General features: G+C 54.6%; 2 protein-coding genes across 8 annotated transcripts in view; one reads left to right on the top strand and one right to left on the bottom strand.

Moving 5' to 3' along the window:
• Nucleotides 1-27,325, top strand: part of CDH23 (cadherin related 23) — a 439,149-nt gene that overhangs the window by 369,342 nt on the left and 42,482 nt on the right. The gene's annotated exons all lie outside the window — the stretch shown is intronic.
• Nucleotides 37-26,795, bottom strand: VSIR (V-set immunoregulatory receptor). 2 transcript variants are annotated; one of them, XM_086382187.1, is made up of 7 exons: nucleotides 26,477-26,795; nucleotides 15,081-15,506; nucleotides 14,196-14,252; nucleotides 8,073-8,180; nucleotides 4,170-4,197; nucleotides 2,664-2,860; nucleotides 37-2,503 (listed from the first exon to the last, which is right to left on the bottom strand). In XM_086382187.1, exons 1-7 carry the CDS (start codon nucleotides 26,778-26,780, stop codon nucleotides 2,466-2,468), a joined length of 1,158 nt encoding a protein of 385 aa, XP_086238313.1. In that variant the 5' UTR covers nucleotides 26,781-26,795; the 3' UTR covers nucleotides 37-2,465. The 2 variants fall into 2 exon arrangements, with proteins under 2 accessions (XP_086238313.1, XP_086238314.1); XM_086382188.1 differs by lacking the exons at nucleotides 37-2,503; nucleotides 2,664-2,860; nucleotides 4,170-4,197; nucleotides 8,073-8,180 and adding an exon at nucleotides 9,290-13,285.

The raw sequence follows: 27,325 nt of genomic DNA, 5'->3' as shown, positions 1-27,325 counted from the left end.
TCAGACAGTGTCAATCTCATTCCCTTAGCCTCTCACTTGCAGGAAACAAAGGCAGGAGATCTTTATTAAATGTGAACATCAAGAGATATTACAGGCCCCATAATTCCTGATACCTCTCTTAACAATGACTTAGTGCCTAAAAACACAAATTTCCCTCCCAGGGCTCCTCCCAGCTCCCTAAAGGCAGGCACCATGCTCTCGCTCCCCGACTCTGTTCCACACCCCCAGCCCACAGGCACGTCCAGAGGTACTGCCACCCGAGGCGAGCACAGAGAGACAACCTGGGTACCCTGCCTTCTCCCATAGCATCGGGATGGCAGGGGAGTGCCTTTAGGGTTGCTAGGGACAGGGTGTGTTGTCGTGGATGAAGATGGAGACTGGAGCTCAGAGTAAATTTCGCTGAAAACAGGAAACCACGAAGCTATACCTTCAGTAGTTAAGTGTCCAGAGACGAGCTTGAGGCCATGCAGGAGGAAGCTGGGGAGGAAGTGTGGTGTCTTTCTACTCCGGGGCCTCCTCCCTTCACACAGCGGCAGGTGGGCCTGGGGTCTGGCAGCCAAATTCTTAGAAGTTGTCTCTGCCTTGAGGTCAGAGCTGAGGTTTGGGCCAGGCCAGCCTTCCCAACAGGCGGGAACATTCTTTCTGAGCTGGGGGATGAGGAATCTAGTCTGTGGGCTTGTCCTTCAGCCCCAGGGGCAGCCTGGCCCTGCCTTCAGCAGGTATCACCTTGCCCATCCCTGCCCCTGGGACCCCACAAGCTGTGAAGACAGACCCTCTTTTTGTGGCAGCTGGCACTAAGTGTCCACAGCAGCAAAGAAAACAGGAGTAGACCCCCAGGGACAAAGCAGGAGCCAGGGTTCAGTGTTCTGGCCACTGGAGGTGTCAGTGCAGTCTTGAGGCCCAAGGCCCACACACTCACGCTCTCCTGCAAGCCCCCTGTACAGCTCAGGGCCCACACTGGCCTACAGCCTTGGACCTGAGAAGGGAGCTCCCTGGCTCCAGGTGCAGGAGAGGGGCATCTCCCTGCCTGCTGGGCCCTTATCCTGGCCAGAAGCCCGGGCTCTCAGCACCCAGGTCCGGCTCAGCAGAGCCAGCGTAGGCTGCTGGCAGACGAATGCCCACTTGAAATGACACCCTCCACAGTGCAGTGCCCGCGGTGCCTGTCTAGCTCAAATGGCCCCACCACCCATATTCACCCCACAGGGCACAGAGATCCCTCCCCACTCCTCTCCGCGCTTTAAAGCTCTTTAATTGAAATTCCACAAAGGATTCCCCTCTTATTTGTATATAAAGACAAACCCGGTCATGCCTAAAGCAGGAGATGGGAGCAGAGGGTCTAGGGCAGAGCAGGCCCAGACTTGCTGTGGACACGCCGCTCCTCCCACCCAACAGGGTCCTGCTGCCCTGATGGCTCAGTGCAGAGTGACTGGAACAGAGGTCCTCGAAGACTGGGGGTAGGGGTGGAGGGCTCCCTGGGCCTCAGGCACCTCGGAAGCAGAGTAGGGATTTCAACCCAGCTCTTAGAATCTATCCATGGGGTTTTTACACTGTCACCCACGTAGTTTTTAATAGCACCCCCTCTTCACACTGAAAAGTAGTCATAGTTCGGGCAGTACATTATGTGGTCACCAGCTCTCTTGACCACAGGGAGAGCGGGGAGGAGCCCTCTCCTCTGAACCTTCCCAGCAGGCCCCCACCCCCCGCCAGCCCACTCTCCCTCCACTCCCACCTATGGCGGGCTGCAATACAACCTCTGACCTGGCTCCCATTGCCCAAGATGCCAGTTGGCTCACAGTGGTCACCGTGCCCCAGGGCGTACTTCCCGTTTTGGGGCTTCCGGCCAGTGCATTCTGGGGACCCAGAGTACAGGCCGTGGGAACCCCAGATTTATTTAACCAATTGATAGCCCCTCAGAGAGTCTGCTGGTTAGAAGGCAGCCAGGTCAGGCAGGCCTAGCCCCAGAGACTCATGATTACAAAGAGTGAGTCTGATGGATGAGCAGTCTCAGGCGGGAGTGGGGAGCCAGGCCCACCGCAGTGGGAAGTCTCTCCACATCTTATCCTGTGTCTCAGGCCTGGAGGGTGGCACTGGGAGGTCTGCCCAGGGCGCATGGGTCTCAGGTCCCAGGGCTTATGTCCCAGAGAGAGAGGCTGCCACGGGAGCTGGCAGTCCTGGGACTTCGAGAACGGAGGTCATCTGGTATCGATCGCTGGTGAATTTCAGGTCCCTAGGGTGGAATCCCAGCCTCTCACCGTCCTTGAGAGAGGGGCTGGACTGTCCAACACCTTCTCCCTTCTGCCATCCAGAGAGGTGGAAGGTCTGGTCATCAGGGGTATTTCAAAGAGTCTGACTTTACAGCTTGGAGGGAAGAAACCAGGGCCAAAGGGACCAGTCAGAAGGCCAGCCCTGGCTCAAATGCCCCTGCCCCAGGCCCAGCCACAACTTCCCACGGGCCCCCAGCTGGTTTAGACGGCCTCAGAATTTGGGGAGTCAGGGACAGGGTCTGCAAAATAAAGGAGAAGCAGAGTGAAGGCGGGGCTCCTCTATCCGTCATCCCCTCCCCCACAACCCCACACCCTGAGGCTGTGAGGATTCCCAGGGAGGTGGGGAGTGAGGCCGGTATACTGCCGGTCACAGCGCTGTGAGGGAAGAGAAGCACTCACCTAGGGAGGGAAAGAAGACCTCCCCGGGGCCCGGTGGAGACAGAGGAGTGTTGGGCTCAGAGAGCAGGTGCCGCCCAGACTCAGAAGGCTGCCGCTGGGCCATGTAGGACAGGGCCTGCCTGGGCTTGGCCTCCAGCATCCCATGGGAAGGTGGAGAGGTCTCAAAGCCAGGGTTTTCAATTCCTTGAATGTTGTTGCTGGAGAAGCAGGATAGAAGGTCATGCGTGCTGCCTGGGCTAGGCCTCTGACCTCCCGCCTGGCCTGCCTCACTTCTTTCCCCTCATCTCCCCATCCTTCCCCTCACCTGCCTTCCCACCCAGGCCTCAGCAGCACCTCCTAGCAGGAAGGGAGGCTCCAGGGCCAGGGAGGAAAAGCTGGGCTGCACTCTCCACCTGCTCTGAGCTGAGGGCATCTGACCATCTGCCCCCAGGCCCAGGAAGGAAGCCCCAGGTAAGAGTGGCTCCAGGACACTGGCCTCAGGAATCAGGGCACAAGTCTCTCTTTGGTCAGTAGAATTAATGGCCTTAGGACTGATTGTCCCCACAGCTTGTCTTGAGCTAAAGGGAGACCTTCTTCCTCCCTCAGAGTGGGACAACCTCTGAGGACCGCTCTAATTTTGAGATTCTAGCAGGATCTAGCTAGGACTTCCTGTGACCTGTCTTAAATATTATCCCTTTCAGACACCAGGGAGAAGCTCTGAATTTGGTGTTACATGTACTGGGGGCAAGTTCTTGAGCATGGCGTGTTCCCAAGCACGCCCTCCGTGCCAGGCCCCATGCCAGCTTCCTGCCCAGGGCACACCACACACACTCCCCATCCACTCCATCCCCAAGCTGCCCTCCCCACCACCACCACGTCTGAGCTAGGTCAGCCTCTGCCCTTGTGGCCTGACTGCTTTCTCCTTGGGGTGCCCTGCACTCCTTGGGGCCTCAGCTCCACGTGTGCTGACCTCTTTTGCATGTTTCAGGGTCTGCACGGGTTCAGCTGCTTCCTCCCCTTCCCCACCCCAGCTGACCACTGAGGCCCAAGGGTGGGTGCATCGTTCATCCAAGCAGCATTGGAGCCAGCCAGCTGGGTGCGGGGTGGCAGGGCAAACAGCCAGTCGGCACAGATGGCAGATGGCAAATGCTCTTCTAACCAGCTGTGTCAGGCAGCTAAACCGGGGCCCTACTGCACAGACATACCTCCTTCCTGACAGCTGGCCCAGAGCACAGGGAGGACCAGGAAGCCCATGTCTGTGTTCTCAGCCCCACTGTGATATAAGCAGTGACCAGAGAGGAGAGGGGGAAAGAACCTAGTGGAGTGGAGTCAGGAGAATCAGTCTGGCCTGGCTATAAAGTTCCCCCAACCCTTTCCGCATTAACTGCTGTATAAGAAGCTGGGTGTAGATAGATACTGCCCAGCAGAGACCACAGCCCAGGGAAGGCAAGGAGAGAGCCTGCCAGACTTTGAGTGGGACGGCACAGTTGTGGCAAGTGTCCTCAGGAAGGTCTCCGTGGGCCTTACCTGTCCATCCGCACCAGTTCCTGGGCACCTAGGGACAGACAGACAGAGCAGCTGGTCACAGAGGGAAGGCTTTCCCAGACAGCATCCTGGCCCTCGCTGGCAGACACCCCTCGGGAATGGGAGTGAACCTGGGCAGGGCTGTGCTCGGCCCCGGATCCTGCTTCTGCTCCCTCAAGAAGCCGGAGGGCAGTGCTGTGTGTCTACCCAGCAGGTGGGGCCTTGCTCAGCGGCCCGTGTTGACCCATGATAAATTAAACTCGGGATGCATTTGACAAGCGTGTGGGGCAGCTACGAAACCAAAGGCAGCGGTGGTGATGTTAGGCATTCAGGATCAACCAGAGGCCTGGCTCCTGAACTGTTGCTTCCTGTGTGGCCATTTGTCACGTTCTGGTCGTCAGCCATGATTTACTGGGCAGGAGTGTTGCAAGGTCAGTTCCTAATTAGAGTTCCTGATCCCCTCTGTTCTGTCTTCTGCATTGCCTAATAGGGTCAACATCTCTCAGAGGAACCCTAGAGGGCCTGAGACTTCATCAGTTCTCAGCCACACTACCACTCTCTACCCTGCAGTCAAGCTGCTGCCACCCTGCCCCACTGTGGAGGTTCCCCATCCCACAAACCAGCCACCAACCAGATGCAGCTACCCCAACTTCCCTCTTTCTTGCAGCTCCCCACGTACTCCCACAGATCCATCTTGTTTTTTTAAGATTTTTGCTGCACATTACGATGGGGAAACAAGTGGTGGGGGAGGGGCACAGCAACAGAATACCCACGGGAAGTTGCATACAAGTTCCTGAAATCTCCGCGGTATCGGAATCATGGCTTCTTGTTTACCAGGGCGACTCTTTGTGGGGCTTCCTGCAGGCCTCTGCCTTCCCTCAGCTCATCCTCTCCTCTGCCCTTGAAGAAACCGAGTCTGCCTGATACTAGGGAGGCCACCATGCCCGTTGGCCTCTGTAGCACACTGCCTTCCTCAGTGCTCGAAACACCTGTTGCTATTGCTCAGTCCTCAGTCGTATCTGACTCTGCGACCCCATGGACTGCAGCACGCCAGGCTTCCCTGTCCTTCACTATCTCCCAGAGCTTGCTCAAACTCATGTCCATCGAGTCAGTGATGCCATCCAACTGTCTCATCGTCTGTCATCCTTCTCCTGCCTTCATTCTTTCCCAGCATCAGGGCCTTTTCCAGTGAGTCAGTTCTTCACATCAGGTGGCCAAAGTATTGGAGCTTCAGCTTCAGCATCAGTCCTTGCAATGAATATTCAGGACTGATTTCCTTTAGGATTGACTGGTTTGATCTCCTTGCTGTCCAAGGGACTCTCAAGAGTCTTCTCCAGCACCACAGTTCAAAAGCATCAGTTCTTCGACGTTCAGCCCTCTTTATGGTCCAACTCTCACATCCATACATGACTACTGGAAAAACCATAGCTTTGACTAGACAGACCTTTGTCGGCAAAGCAGTATCTCTGCTTTTTAATATGCTGTCTAGGTTTGTCATAGCTTTTCTTCCAAGGAGCAAGCATCTTTTAATTTAATTTAATTTAATTTCCCAAGCCTTGCTCTTTCTCTTCTTCCTGAGTGTGGCTTACTCCCGAGCACTCCCTCCGTGCCCAGCTCTCGTGGCAGCACCCTGCCCGGAGCACACCACACACAGTCCTATCCATTCCATCTCTGACCTGCCACCCCTGCTCCAGGCCACTCAGCCTCTACCCTGGGGCCACACTCCTGCCATGTCCCAAGTGACTTCTGTTGCCATAATCCCATCAGCTGCTTCTCTGGAATCTGGATCAAGAAAAATGACTCATTCTCCATCTCATACCTGGTTTCTCTAGAATTGTCCCCTCTGGCATCTCGTGTGTCTGTCTCTAAACCTTCAACTGTATAAGTCTTTTTTTGGAGAGGACAGAGGACTAGCCTCAAAAATACTTTTATTAGGAGATAAATGACTGATACCTTCCTGTTACTGCATGTGTTAAATCTGGGGATAAGATGCTATGAAGTGGTTGTCCATCGTGAAAACGGAATTTGTTTAGAGTCTCAGAAGGCGTGCTCGTCTTTGGTCATGGCATAGCCCTGGCTGCCCCACCACACCCCTCGAGCTTTCTTTCACTGCAGTTTTTCAGCACCCAGCTCATCTGTCCCTTTCACTGTGAAGCCCTCAGTCTGCAGGTCTCCCAGCACCTGCAGCAGGAGGTACTGGGGGCTGACCCCAGGCTGCCCGTGTCCTCAGGACATGGCCACAGCGTTCCGGCCTGGGGGTGTCCCCTCCCTGGTTTTCCTTCCTCCAGCCTGGGACACAGGCGGAGCCCTGGCCCAACCCTGGGGGCCCCGTGAGGATCAGCAGTGCCCCTCCCCCGCCCCGCGCCCGCCTCTGCCGGGAATTTGTTTTCCCAGTTCCTGGGGGCTTCCCTGGTGGCTCAGAGGGTAAAGCAATGCAGGAGACCTGGGTTCAGTTCCTGGGTCAAGAAGATCCTCTGGGGAAAGAAATGGCAACCCACTCCAGTATTCTTGCCTGGAAAACCCCATGGACAGAGAAGCCTGATAGGCTACAGTCTGTGGGGTCACAAAGAGTCAGACACGACTGAGCGACTTCACTTTCAGTTTCCTGTTCCCTGATGGAGGCAGACCTATGGTCTGGAGTAAGAGGGGACAGAAAGCCCCTCTTTTGCTGGGAGCCAAGCCTGCCTGAGCACGGCCCTCCTCGTCCCTTCCCCACCTCCGTGGAAGCACTCCACAGATGAGCAGGAGCTGAGGGTGGCTCCGCAGCCATGCCTCTCCCTGGTTCATCTCCTGGGTTCCTCTTTCTGCTCCAGATCCCTTCACCTTCCCCCACCCCAGCCCCAGCCCCAACCCTGGGGTGTTTGTGTAGATAAACTGTGGTAGCCTTTGTGAGAGGTATAAGGGCCTCCTGAGCAGCGGGGGAGAGTGACCCACTGAAGAGGGGCAGAGGGGTGTCCAGTTGTTCCAGTCCAGCCAAAGCCCCCCTCAGTTACCTCCTGCTGCAGACAGCAGGGGTGGGGGGCGGTGCGGGAAGAGGTGGGGGAGGCCAGGCAAGGGCCCCCGCCCTCCTGCTCCAGGAGGACTGAGGCTGGCCGAGGCTCGTGGGTGGAGTCGAAGGAAGGGAAAGGGGCACTGTCACCCGAAGAGACAAGTGAAAAGGCCTCACAACTGGAAACCTGGCTCCACTCCGTGCTCATAAGTGGTTCCTTGAGGGAGCTCCTTAGCTGCTCTGTGCCTCAGTTTGCCCAGCTTTAAAACGGAGCCAATAGTAGGACTAGACTCTGTTAGGAGGAGCATGAGAGAATGTACATAGCAGTCTGGGCATGGTACCTGGCCCAGCAATCCTGCTAGTTAGGGGTCCTCAGCTACGATGCTCATGCGGAGTGTTTTTATTGTGCGGTGGAACTATGCTCCCTGAAAACCACTGAGTTGAAAAGCGTTGAGTCTGAGTCTTACTCACTAAGTTTTATAACATTTAGTTAGTTATTTAACCCTGCTGATCTTAGGTTTGTGACCTGTAGAAGGAAAGAGTTGAATCGAGTTATCTCGAAGATCCCTCCCAGTTCTGATAATCCAAAGGTCATTTTGTCCCAACTGTTGCTACAAAGACAAACCCACCTAGATGTTAAAGCAGGTCCCCCAACAATCTCTGGGTGGCAGCACTTTCATAAACCAGTTTCAGCTACTCCATATGACTGCTCATTCATTCAACAGATCCCTGTTGAGTATCAAGCCAGCACTGCCAGGGGCCAGTGGGTCCCCTCCTCTCCACCACGGAGCCCAGCTCTTATCTCTTAAAGTGCAGAACTGGATCAGCCTTTTGCCTTGGCTCTTCCCTGTGGCTGAGCGGGACGCTGGGGCAGGTCACTCACACCCCACCTAGCCCAGGCAGAGGGGGATACTCACGGCGGTTGGAGGCCACCTGCCTTTGCTTGTAGACCAGGAGCAGGATGAGGGGGAGGCAGAGAATACCCACGATGCAGGCGCTCGTAGCCAGAGCAGCAGCCGTGATGCCTGAATGGACAGAGAGGCAGCCAAGGTGAGGCCCCACTCCCATTACTCCTCCTGAGGGAAACTGAAGCCCAGAGAGGGAAGGCCCAGCAACACGGGGACCCATCTTTACCCAGGCCCCACAGCTAGACCCGAAGTGCCCTGCAGAGGCGTGGAAGGTCTGGGAACCCCAAGAGGGCCAGAGCACCCAGAAATCAGGCCAGGCGCTTACAGCTGAGGCAGCTACAGGGGAGAAAGAGAAGGGGCCTTATCACAGCCTGCAGGAAACATCTCAACCACCTGGGCCACTGGTTGCTCCCTGAAGAGGAGAGCAGGCCCTTCACAGACCCCATGTCACAGAGTTCAAGGTTGAAAGAAGCCCGAGAGATAAAAAAACGTGTGAAAACAGATGAGTGGTAATAACTACACAACACTGAGAATATAATGAATGCCACTGAGTTGTACTCTTAAAAAAGGTTACACTGGCAATTTTATGTTATGTATGTTCTATCACAGTGAAAAATAAATGAATGAAAAGCCCTCTTTATCCCCTGAGAGACCCCTTGGCTCCAGGACAGGGCCTCTGAAAGTCATCTCACATGTACAGTTCACAGGGAGACATCTTGGGGCAAGACCTAGGGAAATGTGAGTCCTTGTCCAATTTAAATTTTTTAAGCTTTCGAAATTACACGCACACAAATTTACAAGTTTTTTTTTTTTTAATTCAACATTTTCTTCCTCCACCTGTACCTGGGCCCCCTCCCGAGACATAATCTAGATACATTCTCCACATGTACAGCATATATGGGATCATGTGACAACTGCTTTTCCCACTGAGCACAGCTTGGACACCTCTCTGTATTGGCACAGAGATCTAGCTCATTCTGCCTAGGGCTTATCACGGGTCTCACCCAAGTTTATTGAAACATTCCCCTACTGGTGGGTGTGTAGGTTGCTTCCATTTTTCAGCAGAACTAATAATGTAGCAATGAACTTGTGTAGGCATCTTTGCTCACTCAGGCAAATACATCAGTACATAAAACCTAGTAGTGAAAGTGCTGAGCCAAAGAGTATGTGTATTTTTTTTTAGGCTATTGCTAAATTGTCCTGAAAAAAAAAAAAAACAACAGTTGTACCACTTCATGGTCCCATCCATGGCATGGGAGGTTTTATTTGAGTCCATCTGCTGACTCCAGGAGTTTAGCTGGGAACAGTCGTGCCCTCAGAACCACAACCAGCATAAATGGTTTTCCTTCCCAATTTTAGCCCTTCCCTCTGACAAAAAATCAATGGGGTAGTATACCTTGTCACAGTGTCAGCTTGGCCCCAGCTTTGGGAAGGTGAACGGGCTCCTTGTTGCCTTTGCACTACTTACTTGGGTATAAAAGCTTGTTTTTTATCTCTTTGTATTACTGAACAACCCGACAGTGTAAACAAGCTTTCAGAGGGTTTGTTCAGACCTCGGAAGAGAAAAAGCTGTTTTCGGGTGCGTTAGAAGTACCCGCTGGTACAGGGACAGTTGCTGTGCTGTTACAAAGCGAGTGCGGCTCCACATTAAAGCAGGCTCCCCACGTACCTTAGCGAGGCTGTGCTTTGATGCAGAGTACTGAAAGTAAAACATTTTCTAATTCAGACATCTGAGTATCTCTGAACCCCATCACAGGACCTTATTGTGGGCACTGAGAAGCCGGCTACAAAGCACCCTTTTCTGGTCATCAAAGCAGGTTTCCTCCAGACTGGCACTAAGCAGCGTATGGTGTAGTCAGTCACTGACCACTGAGCATCTTGGCCCAACCTCTCTCCTGACTCCGGTCCCCAAGCAAAGACTCCCTCTCTTTGGCCCCTCTAGGGGATCAGGTCTTGGTTTCTTTACAGCCTAGGCTGGGAGTTGAGGCTAGGCCCAGGGAGCAGAGTTTGGGCAGAGCTTTGTGGACCAGCTGCCCTCGGAGACCATGGGCTCCTCTGCAGAGCGCAGCCTCGCCACAGCTCCCCACCCCACCCACCATGTGTGGCCAGTACCTGGGGCAGAGTTGGGGAGGGGTCTGGTCCTGTAGCCATCCAGAGGCAGGCTCAGCTGAGAAGGTGATCAGGCATTGGCAGAGGCAGCTGCCCAGCCAGCACCAAGCAGTGTGCCAGGCCCTTACAGAGCGGGGTGGGATAGAAGGGGCTCAGCCTGCTCAGCAAGGCTTTGTCCAGGGCCTGTCAGTACCCCGAGGGTGTTTATGGAGGAGGGAGTTCGCTAGGACTGTCTGGTTCCAGGGAGGGGGCTGGATGAAACCATACATCCTGCTGTGCTGCGGGGTGGAGAGGTTGCTTCTCAGGGAGATGAGCTGTCCAGCCTCCTGGCGCAGGTTCGGTGAAAAACCACAGCCCCTCAGCAGCTCGGGGCTCCCGGGCTCCTTCGGTACCAGCTTCCTCATCACACTCCTCTCTCATCACCTCCCCAGCCGCCTCAAGCTGATGTGGGCCTTCAGAGGATTTCATACACCTACCTTCCTACTCCCCCAAGACATTAGGAGACTGGGGCTGCAGTTTGCTGCTATTGTTACTGTTCAGTCGCTAAGTCATGTCCAACTCTTTGCAACCCCATGGACTGCAGTTAGAGAAGGAAAACTCACAGAGCTTCTTGGCTGGAAGCATCATTAACTGATCTGGTACCAAGGCTGGCTGTGGAGCCCCAGTCTTATAGCAGGGACTGGGGTCTTTCCAAAGGTAAGTGGCAGCAGAGGGCAGGACCCAGCAGTCAGCCCTGGGACCCCCTACGCACATGGATCACCAAGCGAATGTTTCAGACTGTTAGAAAACAGGATGTGCGCCCACCGTCCACTGCCACCTACTTGCTATCCTGCCTTGGTACAGGGGAATGGGTGAGATGATTTGGGAAGCCAGGCCTAGAATTGCACATTAGAAGTAATAATAGCCAACACATACACAGCACTTACTCTGTGCCAGGCATGGTTCTTAGTGCTTTCTTTACACAGAGTACCTCATTGTAGCTCTGCTGCTGCTGCTGCTAAGTCACTTCAGTCGTGTCCAAATCTGTGCGACCCCATAGACGGCAGCCCACCAGGCTCCCCCGTCCCTGGGATTCTCCAGGCAAGAACACTGGAGTGGGTTGCCATTTCCTTCTCCAATGCATGAAAGTGAAAAGTGAAAGTGAAGTCGCTCAGTCGTGTGCGACTCTAGCGACCCCATGGACTGCAGCCTACTAGGCTCCTCCTTCCATGGGATTTTCCAGGCAAGAGTACTGGAGTGGGGTGCCATTGCCTTCTCCAATTTTAGCCTCAGAACAACCTTAAAAGTATACATAAACCATATCTCCATTTTACAGATGAAATGACCAAGGCACAGGGAGGTTCAGCAACTTGACTGATTTCAGGATCTGTGCTCTTAACCACTTCACCACACTGCCTTTCATTAGAATAGACTCAAGTTGCATATATGGCCAGCTTAGTATTTAGCTTTTTTTTTTTTATTAGTTGCCAACAGTTTAAAATTGAGAGCTCAAGTAAAATCTGGACTTCTGACTTTGATTGAAAATTTAGTGATTCTGGCAACCCTGGGCCCCTCTCCTGGCGTATGCCAGTTGGAACTGCATGTACAAACTGGCAGCTGGGTTTTCACCAGTCTCTGCTTCTCCGTACCGTCTCCCCCACCAGCTCCCTGGCCCTGTGGGCATTCAGTCTTTGATCCCTGACTCAGCACCTTTGATAACACGGGGTGCCTCCCTGTGAGTTGGAAAGGGACATGCGTGCTCCCATTGCTCAGTGGACACGGTACCCAGAGAACAGAAGCACTGTCAAAGCACTCACATCCCACCCCAAAGTACAGCTGGGTTTCTTTTCATCTGAGACCCCTTCCACCTTAGTGCCAAGACTCCTCACGGCTGTCGTCTCCAGACCTCCAGAACCCAGACTCTGAAAGGGGACTCCAGCCTTTAAGAGGCTTTCAGATTGATGCTTTACCCCTGCCCTTGACAACTGGGACAGAAGCGAACATGTGCCTGTGGCCATTAAGAAGCCAATTCCCTGCAGACAGTAGTTCAGGGAAGCAGGGAGCAGAGTGAGGCTGCACATCCCGTGAACTGGAGAGGAAGGACTATGTCAAAACCTGAGAGTCGAGGTGCCCAGCAAAGGAAGCCTGACCTACTCTTAGCAGTCAAGTTCTGCCTCACCCTTGGGCTCTTATCAGTCAGACTCCTGGAACTTCCCAGGCGACTTCTGTTCCCTTAACTCCAGCAGCTGCTGCTCTCGAGTCTAGAGCAAGAAAAATGACCCAGATCGCCACTCCCTCTCCATTTCACACCTGGTTTCTCTGACACTGTCCCCTCTGGCATCTCTTGTCACTGTCTCCAAGACAGCTGACTTTCAGAACGTGAGTGCTTTTCTGAAAATGAATGACTTTCAGAGGGGAGGGCTCCAGTACTCGGGCCGGGTTTGCACACTGAGAACCAGGTTGCTCTGGCTTCTCCTCTTGGCTCTGGGAGACTAAGAACCACTCACTCCATCCATCTGAACCTCAGTTTCTCCATCTGTGAAATGGGGGCAGTGGCAGAGTTGTTCTGCAGGAGCCCCTGGAGGCAGAAGTGGGACTGGGGGGTTGCTCATAGTGGAAGGGGTGATGGGGAAGTGAACACTCACGGACCCACCCGGTGAGGCTTTCCCTGTCCTGTGCACAGCACGTGTGCGCACACAGTCGTGAGGCTGCTGCATGGGCAGGAAGGGGCTGCCGGGGTGTGGGGGGAGGGGCTCTCCACCCTCCCCAGGGAGCCACCAGTGGAGGAAGTGAGGAAGGCAGCAGCCTGGTGCGAGGCCACACACGAGCTCTGTGGTGTGCAGGCGAAGAGGCTTGTTCTTCGTTTCTTAGTTCCATGTGGGTCTGGCTCAGACCAAGAGTGTGTTCTAATTTTATTCCTGGCTGGTCTGTTTGTTGTTTCAAAAAAAAAAGAGTAGTTTGAATAGAAAGTCACCATGGCCTTTGAGTGGGGGCTTGGCTGTGGCTGAGCTTCCTGGCTTCAGCTGTGATGGATGTCCTGGAGGGCAGGGAGAAGGCCTGCACTTTCGTGTCTCCAGGACCTAGGCAGGAACTGGTCCGGACTGGATGCCCAACAAATACTAATAGAGAGAAGGCTGAGGAAGCCAAGAACGCCTCCTGTCAGAAGAGGGGGCACCCCTAAGACATCTCCCCTTTGCTGTCTCCAAGCTGCTGGGTATTCTCACCTGGACTGCTAGTGCCCAGGCATCCCTCGGAGCAATGCCCCTGCCCTCCATGGGCACCTCTGGGCAAACACCTGGGGGCTGACTGCCACCCACCACCCTGTGCATCCAATCTCCTTCCCCAGCTGTGCGCACTTCACCTCCAGAAGGTGGGGTGAGCACAGTGCCAGCTGACTTCCCTTGTCGGATGTGTGAATTGAGGCCAGTAATGTCACCTCTCTGGGCCTCTGTTTCCACGAGTGTGCCACGAAGTTGGTGACACCTACTTTGCAGGGTTCTTGTAAGAAGCCGTTGAGATACCAATGCTTAGAAGGACTTAGCACAGCGCCTGAGATATAGCAGGAGCTTTAGGAAAGGTCGTTCTGTTCCCCTGCCTCAGCCTCTCCCTCAGCCCTCTCCACACACATAGAACAAGGTTGAGTCCAAGCCAGGAGGACCCACACACACACCGCCCTCCTTCCCATGTGGCAGGGGAGTGGTCCCCACTGAAAACAAGCTCGGCAGCCTGTGGCACCCAGTATCTGTCATGGGGGCACTTGGCCCAAGGTCACTGCCAGGGCACAGCCTCACCCAAGAGTCAGGGGTAGGACTCAGAAGCCAGCTTCCTCAAGCTTCAGGCCTTAGAAGGGGCATGGGCTTCTGGGGCCTGCAGCCCAATGGCTCAGGTGAAGGAGGAAGCAAAAGAGAGGAGCAGCAGCAAAAGAGGAGGAATGGGGTTCTGTGGGCTTGGGGTGATGAGGTCAGAGTTCAGAATGAGGTCTGGGTCCAGGGTGAGGACAGAGAAGAACAGAGAATCCAGAGGAGCCAAGAGGTGGTCCCTTACTTTCACTCTCGCTGGAAGAGGGTGGGTACGCGATGCACTTAGATAGTGTTTCTTTGCCTGTGGGAGCAGAGAGAAGGGTCATTAAGTGGGTTTCAGACCCTGGCGGCCAGGAAGACTTGTGCAGGCTGGTATGCCCTGCTCCTGTCACAGATACCTTCGCTCGTGTCCCCTTGGCAATGCTGGCCCAGCTACACACACGAACACACACACATACACACACACTCACACGGAGGCATATTTTCACTGCACAGCCAGGCAAGCCCTGCCCATCGCCATGACACCCCCATGGGTGTGTGGCTACCTGCCCACACCCACACCTCTATCTAGTCTACTGCCCCTTGTCATCTCATCTACACACACACACACACACACACACACTCCTAACTCACAGTGCAGGTCATATATCACAGCCCTGGAATCGTCGTGAGCAGACACACTCCCAGCCCAGGTTCATATGCTTAGTCACTCAGTCGTGTCCTACACTTTGCAACCCCATGGACTGTAGCCCGCCAGGCTCCTCTATCCATAGGATCTCCCAGGCAAGAATACTGCAGTGGGTTCCCATTTCCTTCTCCACTAGTCCCTATACTCTCTCCCATTAAAAAACCCCACTGTCATAAACAGAGCCCTGTATGCCCTTCCTCTCCATCACACCCAGCGACCCAGAAAGAGGTGTTCACAGCTCCACATCCTCACATCCCATCCACCACCCCTGGAGTGCCAGCCATACAGAATCAGACAGCCCCCAGCACAGTGTCACACCACCAGGCACACAGCGCCACCCCCCACCAGTCACTCAGTCCTCTGCTCATCCTCCCAGACAAGCTCAGACACCATCCCCACAGTGACAGCCGCCCCTGGCCGCCCCACAGAGGAGGGGCTCACCTCTCTGCACCTGCAGCTCCATGGCTCCGAAGAGCCGCTGCTCCGAGTGGTGGTGCCTGATCTCCACCACCAGGCAGCAGTAGAGGCCGCCGTCCAGCAGCGTCAGGTTGCGCATGGTGATGGTGAAGTTGCCGTGGTGGTCGGAGGCCGACTCCAGCCCGTAGCGCTGGGCCAGATCCTGGCTGGTGTTGGCCTGGTGGCTACTGTGGTGCAGGTGGAGGTCCTGGAACGTGAGGTTGCGGATGGGCCGGCGCTCTGAGCAGACCTGCACCTCGCCCCGCGAGCTGCGGTACCAAGTCTTGTAGAAGGTCACGTCGTGCCCTTTGGCCAGGGGGCCCAAGAGCCTGCAGGTGAGGGTGACGTTCTGCCCCTCGGGACACACGTACAGGGAGTAGGGCGTGGCAATCTTGAACGCTGTCACCAGGTCTGCTCAGAGAGACGAGAGCCTGTCACCCACCTGAGCCGGCAACACTCCCAGTACCCACCCGAGTAGGGAAGAACCTTGGCCTGGGGCTTCAAAGATATGGGTTCCCCAGCCACAAGCTCAGGGCCAGTCAGCTGACCTCCCCAAGCCTCAGCTTCTTCTTTTGCTCATGAACCCGGCTCCCTCCAGGCTGTGTGGGAGGAGCCACAGGAGCCTCCCCAGGTAAAGCTGGATGAGGCATAGGCGAGAAACCAGGCAGGCAGTAGGGCGGGCCGGGCCTGCGGTGTCCCTATCCCAGGGACATGTGCGCTCACCCCAGCTCCTGTCCCTTCACTGCAGGCACCATGGCTCTGCCCAGACCTGGCCCCTGGCACTTGCAGTTCCTGTGCTCAGCACATCAGGTGGGAGAAGCAGAAGGCAGTTTGGGAACAGCAGCCCCTTACCCTGGACCACCCCTCTGGGGGCCATCGGCATCTATTGCCACTCCTGGGGCCAGCCTGCCCCGCATCCCCCTCATCAGCGAGCACTAACGCAGCATCTGCCCGTGTGAGGCCTGTGCCAGGGGCTCTATCTCACCTGGATGCTGAAGACAGAGCCTCCCTTGGGAGCTTATGGCCTAGCTGGGTAGACAAGTCCTACATCCTGACAAAGTAACCCCACAGGACAAAGGGCAAAGCCGCGCCAGCCTTCGGGGCACTTGAAGGAAAGAGGACGTGACCTTCCTGGGGATAGTCAGGAGACTTCTTAAAGGAAGGAGAGTCTTTGGGGTTGATGGACAGACAGGAGCCCAGCACATGGAAGGCGGTAAAGCAGGAATACCCAAGGTGTCTCAGGGGCAAGGACAGGTGTGAAGAGAAGGTCATCTCATCCAGGCGCCTGCCTGCCACCCGGTCTTCTTAGACACGTTTTTCTCATTCATTTTGCTTCAATAAGCAAATGAAGCCATCCCCTGGTCCTCTTTACCCTGCCCCCATCTCCCAGCATGTAACCATGTTGACCTCCCAAAGCACTGGCCCTTTAACAGAAAATTCTGTCTAGCTGTGAGCCACAGTTTCCTCGTGTGTGCAGTGAGGAAAATATTAGCTACAGTGGGGTTGTGAGAGGACAGAAAGAGGAGAACACACTACGTGAGCTCTCATGCCCTCTGCAGACATTGGAGCGATAGCTGTAGTTACTAGACATTAGCGATGTTTTCATTTCATTTTGCATCTCGGGGTGGTGTGGGCCGACAGGGAAGGAGGGTTTGGAAATATGTACAGGATCCAAATGGATATGCCCCTTCCATTGCCATTGCCTGAACCCAAGATAATAATGCCGCTTCTTTCCAGACGCCCCTTCCCTGTTTTACAGCCTGTCTCCCTACCCCTACCCAGAGGAGCTGAAAGCCTGGCCCAGTCAGGAGAGAGGCAGCCGCTGGAGCTTTGGAATTGGCTCAGCCTGCAAAGGAGTCCAATAGCTAAGAGTTACATGGACTCTGAGCCTCAGATGCCTCGCTGTAAAACACAGAAGTGGAACAGCTCCCTGCCAGAGTTGAGGCAAAACTACAGATAATTTACGTGAAATGCTCTGAAAGTTGGAGCTTGATTCCTGGGAGCTAGATAGGTCTCTAAGTCATTTCTGCAATTCAAAAGACATTTCTTGGGAGTGAAAATAGAACAGAGAAGCCTGCTTTGAATTCTTTCTCACCAAAGTGTGAATGACTGGTAACAGCTGTGGCCCAATCTTGGCATGCTTGCATATTTCAAGCAGAGTGTGAGGAAGCAGCAAAGACATTTCCCCCAAAGAATATGGCTGCAAGGGTGGAGTTTTAAGCCCCAGAGGGTAAAAAGGACAGATACGCACCAGAGCCTCCCACTCCCGGCACCTGCGTGTGAGAGGGAGCCATTTCTAGGAATCCCAGATTTTTGGAAAGTCATTGCCGAGGTGACCAAAGACTTCAGAGCTTTAGTTCAGAACTTTAGTCAAGATGCTCATTTCCTTTTCAGGGAGAAATATAGATGTCAAGAAAGGGAAAGTGGTTTGCCTGAAGTTCTGGAGGGTATAAACTCAAAACCTGAAGCATGGGTTCTTCAGGTAAAGAAGGATCTAGTTAGGACTAGAAGAATAATAAATAGGATGGGCATGGCCAACAACCCAGTAAGGCAGGTGTTATTTTTATTCCTGTCTCACCAATGAGGAAACTGAGGCGCAGAGATGTGAAATAACTCACTGAAGTTCACAGGGAAAATACCAGAGTCAGAATTAAACCCAAGCACTTAGACCCTGTACTAAAAGAAAAAATTTCAGAATTTGGCAGCCCACAGGCCATATTCAGCCTTCAAATATATTTTACTTGAACCTCAAAGTATTTTACATTTTTTTTTGAGATTGCCAAATTTTACAGACCAAGAATTTGATACGAAAATTCTGACTTCCAGCTTCTCTTTGAAAATCAGAACATTAACACTAAACCCAGCTTTCCAGATGGTGGTAAAGAATCTGTCCGCTAATGCAGGAGACACAAGAGACCTGGGCTTGATCCCTGGGTCAGGAAGATCCCCTGGAGTAGGAAATGGCAACCCGCTTTAGTACTCTTGCCTGGAAAATTCCACAAACAGAGGAGCATAGTGGGCTACAGTCCATGGGGGTCGCAAAGAGCTGGACGCAGCTGAGCGCAAGCACACACAGCTTTCCTATGAGGCACTTGTCAACTGGAACTGAGAGTAGCAGCCTCCTCTTCCCACGGGGCATTGGTGTTCTAGCTGGCCGCAGTCTCCACCTCTCCCCAATGTTTCCCCCTAGTCTGCTTCACTCTCTTGCCATCAGTGTCCCATGGACATTTGAGTTTCTGGTCCGTGAGTGGGCTCCTTGGTGTCTAACCAGGGAGGCATTCCACTCCCCAAGCCACTGTCCTACAGATATAACAGTCAGGCTCAGAGAGAAAGTGATCCACCCAAGGCCCCCGGCGGAAACCAAGCTTCTGAATTATGGCTGTGCCAATAAATGAAAGTGGGAAGTAGTCACAGAAAGGGCCCTCTGAGGAAGAATATAGACCCACCCAGAGAGTGGACCTGGATTAGCTCTGCCCTGTGCTCCCCCTTTTCCCCAGCTGGCCATGTCACAGCTCCCACCAGCACTTCTCCCAACGGATACCCCATTTTCCCTTTCCCCAGCATTATCTTTAGCCCTAAAACTACCCCCAAGGATGTGAGCCGAATCCAGATCCAGCAGTACTGGCAGAAGCATGCACACCTTGGGGGCTAGGGGGAGGCTGGCTCAGTGGATGGAGTGAGTGGAGGCCAGGGCCACAGGTCTGGGTGAGTGGAAGCAGAAGCAAGAAGTGAGCACAGAGCCGAGCAGGGTGGGGACTATCAAGTGGACAGAGGTGTGGATGGGGTGGGGCGAGTATGTAGGCAAGATGAGGCTAGCTTGTGAGCAGGATAGGTGTCCGTGAGCACAGGGTGATGGGGCAGGGTGGGAGCAAGCAGCAGGGCCTCCAATGGGGCACCAGCCCACAGCTTCCCTGGTCCAAGCAATGGTGTTAGGGACCACAGAATTCCCCAGAAAAGCAGTGGGGAAGGGCTTTTCAGCCCAAGAGGCAGTTTCTTTGCAGACTCACAGGGGAACACAGAACTGGGGTTCAGAGACAGAGCTGGGGAGGGTCATTGCTCAATTCCTAACACCCCAAGCACCCCAGAAGGCCCTCTTCCCCTTTTAGAAAAAGGAGAAGCTACACTGGGCTTTAGGTTTGGGTGTGGGAGAGAGTATTCAGTTCCAGCAAACGCACTGGATCGGTGGGCCAGATGTTCACAGGACTTGTCCTGGGGGAGAGAAAACATCTTGTTTGTTGTGTTTGAGACTCCAACCAGGATAAGGCCAGGGGCAGCCTGTCCTTAGGTGGACTCTCAAGGGCACGGTGTTAGGGAAAACTACACACGTGCCCCCTGCCTTCCACGACTGCACATACACATGTGTGTTATCAGGGGCTATAAATAGCCCAGCTGGAATTATAATTATTTGACCAGAGGATGTTGCTTATTGTAAGGAGCAGATCCTTTTGGACACCTGGGGCATTGTCGGAGACTAGGGAGGAAGGCCCCTGGCTCCAGGGTGGCCGAGAGCATGTGGAACAGGAAAAGGCCCCAGGCCCTAGGCTGAACCTGTGCCTGGGTGGGAACCATCCATCATTGTGCTGTTTTTAGGGCCCAGCCCCACCCCCACCCTGCTGCTGGGTGAGTTTTCAGAAGCACCTGCAGGAAGAATGCTGTGACTCTGGGGTAATTTTAGGTCTAGGATTAAAACACTAGCCTGGGTGGGCAGATCCCTGGGCCCCAGTCCCCACTTAGCCATGCCCTTACTGTGTGCCTTGGGCAGGTCCCATCCTTCTCTGGGCCTCCCTTTCTTTATCCTATCTTGAGAGACTCTCCACATTCCTAGCCACCTTCCAATTCTGAAACCCTGCGACAGGTGAGCAAGGCTGTCTTTCTTCAGGGCAGAGAAGGGTGACAAGAATGGGCAACAATACGAAGATGATCACAGGCATTTATGAGCACTTCTTACATGTTAGGACTTGCTGAGCACTTCACACTCATTTAATTCTCATAACCTCTGATGTAGGTCTTATTATGCCCATTTTAAAGAAGAAGAAATAGAACCAGAGAGGTGAAGCGATTTGCCCAAGGCCACACAGCCCTACGTGGCTGAGCAGAGGCCCACACCTTGGACAAGACAATGCTGCAGACAGGAAGAGCCCTCCACCCCTCCAGCGGGTGGGGCTAACACTTCATCCTCTAGCTACTCAGAGTGAACTGACTGACCTCCAGTTGACTTCTGCGCTCTCCACGTAATCATCCTTGCTCTGCCTCAGACCCAAAGCAAAAACATCATTCTTTCATTCCACAAATATTTACTAAGGTCCAAACTTGAGCCAGGCCCAATGCAGAGAGGCCGTGGGGGTGCAGAGTTCCTTAAGGGACTTCCACTCAGAATTCAGTCCTGCTGCTGCCACTTTCTAGCAATGGGACCCTCAGCCACAGAGGGGCTGAGCCTCTTGTAAAAGCTTCTCTTTTAGTCTAAGGGAAAGTTCTTGTTTGGCTTCATCTCAAGATGCTAGTTTGTGTGACCCCTTTCCCCCGCAAGCAGGCACCTCGTGAAATCCTGGGGGTGTGCATGGGATGGGTGTGGGGGTGGGGGGAGGGCATGTAAACAGGCCTGTGTATTTTCTCTGACCAGGCATGAACTTAGCCCACAGTCACCAAGGCAACACCCCAGCCTTTGGACGTGGGTCCCTGATTCAATTAGTCAGGCCTAGAAGGCCCCACCCAAACAGCTAGACTCTGTCTCGCTGCTAGGGGTTGTAAGTAAACAGTTACTCGTGGCCTGCTATTGCTGGCCCTGTGCTAGATGCAAAAGGCCAGGTCCTCACCCTCACAGTGGACCCCACATGGACCCTGCCAGGGCAGTCCATGAGGGTGTAAGGAAAGGCCAGGCTCTGTCTTTATCAAGATGCAGAGCACAGAGGGCAACAGAGGTAAGGACCAATCAGGACTGGTCCTGATTCCAGCGCTAAGCTCCAGGAAGTAGCTCCAGGGCAAGGGGCTGAGGCCCCAAAGCTGGCAGGTCCGCCCGTGGGCCTCTGTAGCTGGTGAGGACAAAGGGCATCTCAGATGTGTTTATTGATACCTCCTCCTGCAGGAAATGTCCATTCACATCAGACCAAGGAGTCTAGGAAGGGGAAGCCAGGCTCTATGGGAGGAAGTGGCACTTCCAGCACCTTGGGAAAGCATCGTGCCTCTGGGGCTGGAGGCTGCTGGCCAGCACACCTCCCCGGGGAGAGGCTGGGGCTGGCCAGAGCTGCGCCAGTGACCACTCCTCTGGATGGCTCCTTCCTCAGCTCTCCCAGGCCTTCCCTGAGGACGGCTCTGTGTAGCCCAGATTGCCAGCTCCAGCCAGCTCCCCTCAAGATCCTGTGGTTTGAGGACGTCCTAAGGTTCAGATTGATATCTCTTTGTGCCCGCCCCTCAGTGCAGGAGGCTTGGTGGTAATGGCAGCCGCAGGTGCTTACTCTGTACCAGGCATCATTCTAATCACTTCTACATTGATTCCCTTATTGAGTCCCCACTCCCTGTGAGGCAGGACTGTGACCATCTCCACTTTACCGACGAGGAAACTGAAGCACAGAGAGGCTAAGTAACTTGTACAGAGTTTCACAAATAGTACTTGGTGGTGCCAGGATTTGAGGCCAGGTCATCTGGCTCCTGAGGTCTGCAGTGTAGAAGTAGCTAAGGATTAACCAGGGTCCCCGCCTCCTTCCTACAGATGTACAGTGTGACCTGGCCAATGGGGCTGCCAGCTCCCTCTCCCACTCTCCCCCACTGGTTGTTGGGACAGCCAGCCAGTCCCAGCATGAGGAGAGGACCCAGCTAGAGCCACTGTATTTATCTGGAGAAGGCAATGTGGGGGTGGGAGAATTGGGGTCTGGAAGAAGCCCAGATAGCCCTGCTGACCCTGTTCTGTCCTCTTAGGATGGGAAACTGCCCTCCTTCCCTTCTTCCAGGAGAGCTAAACTGCCCCCTGTCACCAGCTGCCACTCTGCACAGTGGAGAGGAGCTGATGGCATCTGTAGCATAAGTAGTTTTACTTTCAGTTTGATGTCATTAAATAACATTGAATCACATAGAGAGAAGGCTATTCCCTTTTCAATTCTCTTTCAGTCCTGATTACATCAAAGAGAAAGTCCTAGTTTGATGCCAGTGTTTCTTCAAAACATCTCTATTACATGCTAAACTCGTCATCTTTTTTTTTTCTTGCAAGGTACAGCAGGCTTGGAGCCTTCTCCAGGCTATAGTTTCCAATCAGAATTTACCATATTTGGTTTTCCTATTATGCACTTTTATGATTTTGTTCTATTTATGGCAAGTGACACTGGCTTTCCATTTATGGCAAGTGATATACAGTTTCCTTTTAAAATCTATTTACCTAAGTAAAAGAAATGAGTAGATTTTTTAAAGTACATATGGTAATAGGCAGACACTGTAGAAATCCCCAAGGTGGTGAAGAAATGGACTGAAGGTCAGGAAACACCATCATGGAATTACCCTTCAGAAGCATGTCTTCAGCCTTGCTGAGACACTGTTACCCAGCCTGCTCAGGGCTCAGATAAAGAGGGAGTGTGTGTTTGTGGTCCCATAGTAAGTGAACAGCAGAGGCAGGACTTGACCCCCTGGTCCCCATGAGAAGTAAGATCCTACATAGAAGGGCTAAGAGACTAGGCTGGCTTGCCAAGGAGCAGAGCAGCTTCATTACTGAATTATTGGTGTGCACAAAGGTGGCCATTGTTTTTCTCTCTGGGGGTGGTCAGCCAAAGTAAAATAGGCTGAATATTAAGCTCAGTTATAAGAAAAGACCCTAAGAAGACAAGCAAACCCTGGCTTGCCTTGAAATTGCAGAGTCCCCATTTCCAAGGAACCTTAAGAGGAGCCTCTACAGGCACCTGCATGGGCATTTCAGACTCAAAGTGCATAGAGGTGGCACAAAGGGCTGGGCTCAGCACCCCACACCTCCAGGATTCTAGAGAGCCCTGCCCCAGGGAAGCCAGTCAGTGCCTTCCCATGCTCTGGGCACTCCGTTGGACAGCAAGAGAGCTAAGGAGCTTAGCTAAGAGCTAAGGCAGCAAGGAGCTAAGACAGTAAGCCAGTGGCATGTGGTCGTCAAAAGCCAGGAGACAGAATCATACCACATAACCAGAAGCAAGTGCCAGGTGCTATATTGTGTGTGTACCCTTCGCCACAGCCTCTGGGGCAGGCACTGCCATCGTGCCTCTTGGAGAGATGATAGAACCTGCTCAGCCATGCTGAGCAGCACGTAAAATCACAGAGCAGTACAGGGCCATCTTGAGAGGCGAATGGAGGGCTCATTGCCTCCCCAAGCTGGACTGTTAAGTAACGGGTTGTATAAGAAACCCTGGCAGGCAGGGCACACGACTCCAAGTCCCTAGCTTCGCCATTCTCACACACGGTGGCATCAGGAAGGCCCCCAGCACTGCTACTGAGGGTCCCCAGGGTCTATCAGAAGCTGTCCCGGTGCTCCCTGGTCCCCCTCCCCTGGTAAGGCCAGTCTGCTCCTGGATGAACAGCTGGCTTAAAACCTGGAGCCTCAAACTCAGTCTTTGGGACTTGGTCAGTGCTGGTTGAGGGGTCACTGCCAGTATACTCGATGGGCACTGAGGACCCCTTCCTTCCTCTCTTCTTTCCCTCAGTCTGCTTGGCCCTAAGCCCCTCTGTGTGTGTTGCATATAGGGAGGTGACCCCTCAGCAGTGTACCTCCCACTGGGGCCACCCTGACCCTGGAGGTCAGACCCAAGCAGGGAACCTTTGGGAGAAAAAGAGAGCAACCAGCCCAGCCAGGGGCTCCCCAATATAGCTGGGGACCCCTGCCATTGGGTAGAGGCTCCCTTGTACCCATGGGCTGACCTCAAGGCTGCTTCTCTCCACCCCAGGGCTTCTGGGCAGAGGATTGTGGATTTCCTAAGACTAGTCCTTGCTGTGTCAGAGGCTTGCACCATTGGGTTACTCAACAAGGGCCTGCAACACTGCTTACAGGGGAGGATGGGCTCCTCCCTCCCCAGTGCACCTCCATGGACTAGTCCCAGAGTTGGAGACTCCTGGGTCAGCCTGTGAGGTCATGGCAAGGTCAATAACTTCCATAGGCATGCCAAAGGGGAAGAAGCGGCTCTGCCATCCTTGGAGTCTTCTGGGTTCTGGCCTCCTAGGTACCTCCCTCCACCCATCGCACCCTGAGTCAGGTCCAGGAAAGGGGTATCTGCAACTCTCCCTGTGCTCCTGAGCATCAGGCTCACCACCACCATTCCCCACGGTGCTGGCCCAGCCCCAGGAGTGGGCTCCTGAGCATCAGGCTCACTACCACCATTCCCCATGGTGCTGGGGAGTGGGCTCCTAAGCATCAGGCTCACCTCCACCATTCTCCACGGTGCTGGCCCAGCCCCAGGAGTGGGCTCCTGAGCATCAGGCTCACCACCACCATTCCCCATGGTGCTGGCCCAGCCCCAAGAGCTAGAAAACAGGTCTGCACCAGCCACCCCATCTCACCTTCCCGAAGCATCAATCCTGCCCAGGGCAACCCAGCCCCTCAGCGGGCTGGTAAGCAGATCTTTTCAGTTCACAGACCCTCTGGACCATGCCTGCAATTAGGCCTGCCCATCTCTTAGCCCCCTTGTTGTGTACTCTACTAGGCAGCAGCATGAATACTCATTAGCACACCCATATTACAGTTAGGAATACTGAGTCCCAGACTAGTTCAAAACTAAGAGAATTCTCGTGACTCCTTTCAGTGGAAAACTGCTTCAAACCCTAATTATCCCCCTGAGCTGGGCCCAGGAAGAGATGGAGTACCAAGCTCTCTCTGGGAAGTCTCCGGGCTGTGTAGACAACACGAAGCGAGGGGCTCCAAGCCTCCATGCTGCTGGCTGCTCTGCGAGCCAGTGCCCTGTGCCCTATTCCTCTGGAACTCAGTTTCCCAAACTGGGGCTGCTGAAAGAGAGCAGCCCAGCCAGAGGAGGACCCAGGGTAGGGGTAAGAGAACTGAAGTGCCTCTCAGGGTCACTTGGAGAGGCTGGGACAGGGCAGGGCTCTGTAGCCAGCGGGCTGCCGGCCTTCCTGCCTGCCACCATCCCCTGCTCCTCTGGGAAACCATGTCTGCCACGAGCCATGGCCTTGGTGCCGAGACTGCTCCCCCGCCCGCTTTGACTCTTCCTGGGGAGCACCCAGGGCTTAGGCAGCCGTGTCTGCGGGGTGGGCTCCCTCCTCCTCATAGGAGGCCAGGCCAGCCTCCCAGTGCTGAGATGACATGAGCTGCCTGCAGGCTCCCCAGTTTCTGAGGTGTTTTCCAGGTTCTCTCAGGCTCCTCCTCTTGCTCTTACCCTCTCGTCCGCTCCCTCCCCTTCTTCCGACTCGCCCACTGGGTCCGGTGCCAAGCTCCCCACCTCCCTCCTGCATCCCTCTGACTCCCTGCATGACTCACACTTTCCCTCCTCCTTCCCAGGGAAAAAGTTTAAAAGTTGAGTTCCATAGGCTGCCTGCCGGTCCCCTCCTCCCTCACGATCCAACTGCCCCAATCCTAGACAGACAAGAAGTGTCGCCCAGACTGTGGGTGCCAGGACCTCCTTTGCCCCCCCAACTCAAGGAGCCCCTGTGTCCTGACCAGGATACCACTTAGAACTGTGAAAGTCTGGACTTCGGAAGAGGAAAGTGACACCTCCCCGTGTATGGCTTCTGTGTTTGAGCTAAGGAAACTGAGACCCGAAAGATGCTATAAGTTATCTAAGGACCTAGAGGGGGCTCATAACTGAGCTGGGAAATGCCCCCATGTTCTCCCCAGCGCATGCCCTACATCAGTCCCCCCTGGGGGCAGCTTTGCTAGGATGCCGGGAATCAGCCCACCACTCAGCACTCGTACCCTCAGAGGGGTGTGCATGTCCAGCAGTAGACCAGTGTCCACACTGGCCAGTGCCCACCAAGGCTCAACCGTGAGTGTCCCCAGGGTGTAGGACAGTGGTGTGAGTATACAACTCCCCTACCGTTGAGATCCTGGAGCCCTAAGGCGGGGCAGGGAGATGCTGCAGGTGTCAAATGCCAGGGGCATTCACTAGAACACACTGGGTTGTCTCCACTGCGTCCACCTCCTGTTCGGCAGAAGGTGCTCCTGCCCTGGGCTCTCTGGGCTGGGAAGGCTTGGACAGGCAGCCGCTTAGGCAGCTGTCAGCAAACAGATGTGCCTATCACCCAGCCAGGACACTTGGCAGAGAGCTGCTGCCCGCTGCCAAGTAGTCCTAGCAGCCTCTCTGCCGTGGGGGGGTGGGGTAGGTCACAGGGGGCTGAAGGGGGCTCCCGGGACACCCCGTCTGACCTGTGATCCCTACCCTGCCCGCTGTGTTCTCCCGGTGCTCCTCCCCCGCACCCAGGCTCGCCGACCTTACCTCGGGAGGCAGCCAGGAAGAAGGCGAGGAGCACAGGCCTCCAGCGCCAGCTGCCAGCCTCCGGGACTGGGGGAAAACCCATGTCGCCGTCGGGCAGAGCTGCGTCTGGCGCGGCCGGGCCAGAGTGGAGCCCAGGGGCACGCAGAGGGTACTCCTGGTTCGCAGCGAGCGGACGGGACGCGGCCGGCGGGGAAACCTCCGGGCGAGTGAGTGTGGAGCAAGTGAGCGCAGACGGCCGCCCGCTCCAGGGGCCCCACAGCACCCCCGGGCGGCCATGGAGGGCACTGCCTCTCCAAGGCTCCATGGGAGGGACTTCCCACTGTCCCGCACGGCCTGGCCCTGTAAGGTGGGGGAGCCAGGCAGTATCCCAGAGAGTCAGCAGCGCAGCTTGATCGCTAGTTTCACGCCTTTTCTTCTCTCCTCTATTCCTGTTTGCAGAGGATTAGTATTGGTGCAAAGCCTGAGAAGTACATCTACGTCTAACTTAGCATCATCATCACAGATTGTATCAGCCCTCACCCACCAGCAGGGGCTTGTACCGATCACCCTCCAACCCAGCCCAGGTCCTGATATGTAGTAGGCACTCCCAGTAGTGGAATGGATGGATGGAATCTAACTTTTGTAAAGAGCTGGGTGAGTTGGAGCAGGCTCGACTGTAGATTCCAGAGCCTGCAACACTCTTGTGAACATGTACACATGCACACAGGTGCAGGCTTGGCACACCCGTACACTGGGACACGTGTGTGAGGTGTGTGTGTGCACGCGCACACAACATTGGGTAGTGTGTCCCATAGAAAATCACCACCACTCCTCTGGCCCAGGCCCCAGCATCACCTTGCAGCCTCTCTT

This window comes from Bos grunniens, chromosome 28 (genome assembly GCF_055505025.1).
Source record: "Bos grunniens cultivar Pamir isolate PY7600 chromosome 28, Bosgru_T2T1.0, whole genome shotgun sequence".
NCBI classification, from domain to species: Eukaryota; Metazoa; Chordata; class Mammalia; order Artiodactyla; family Bovidae; genus Bos; species Bos grunniens.
The sequence above is the reverse complement of the archived record's forward strand: the minus strand, read 5'-3'. Positions and strand labels throughout refer to the sequence as shown.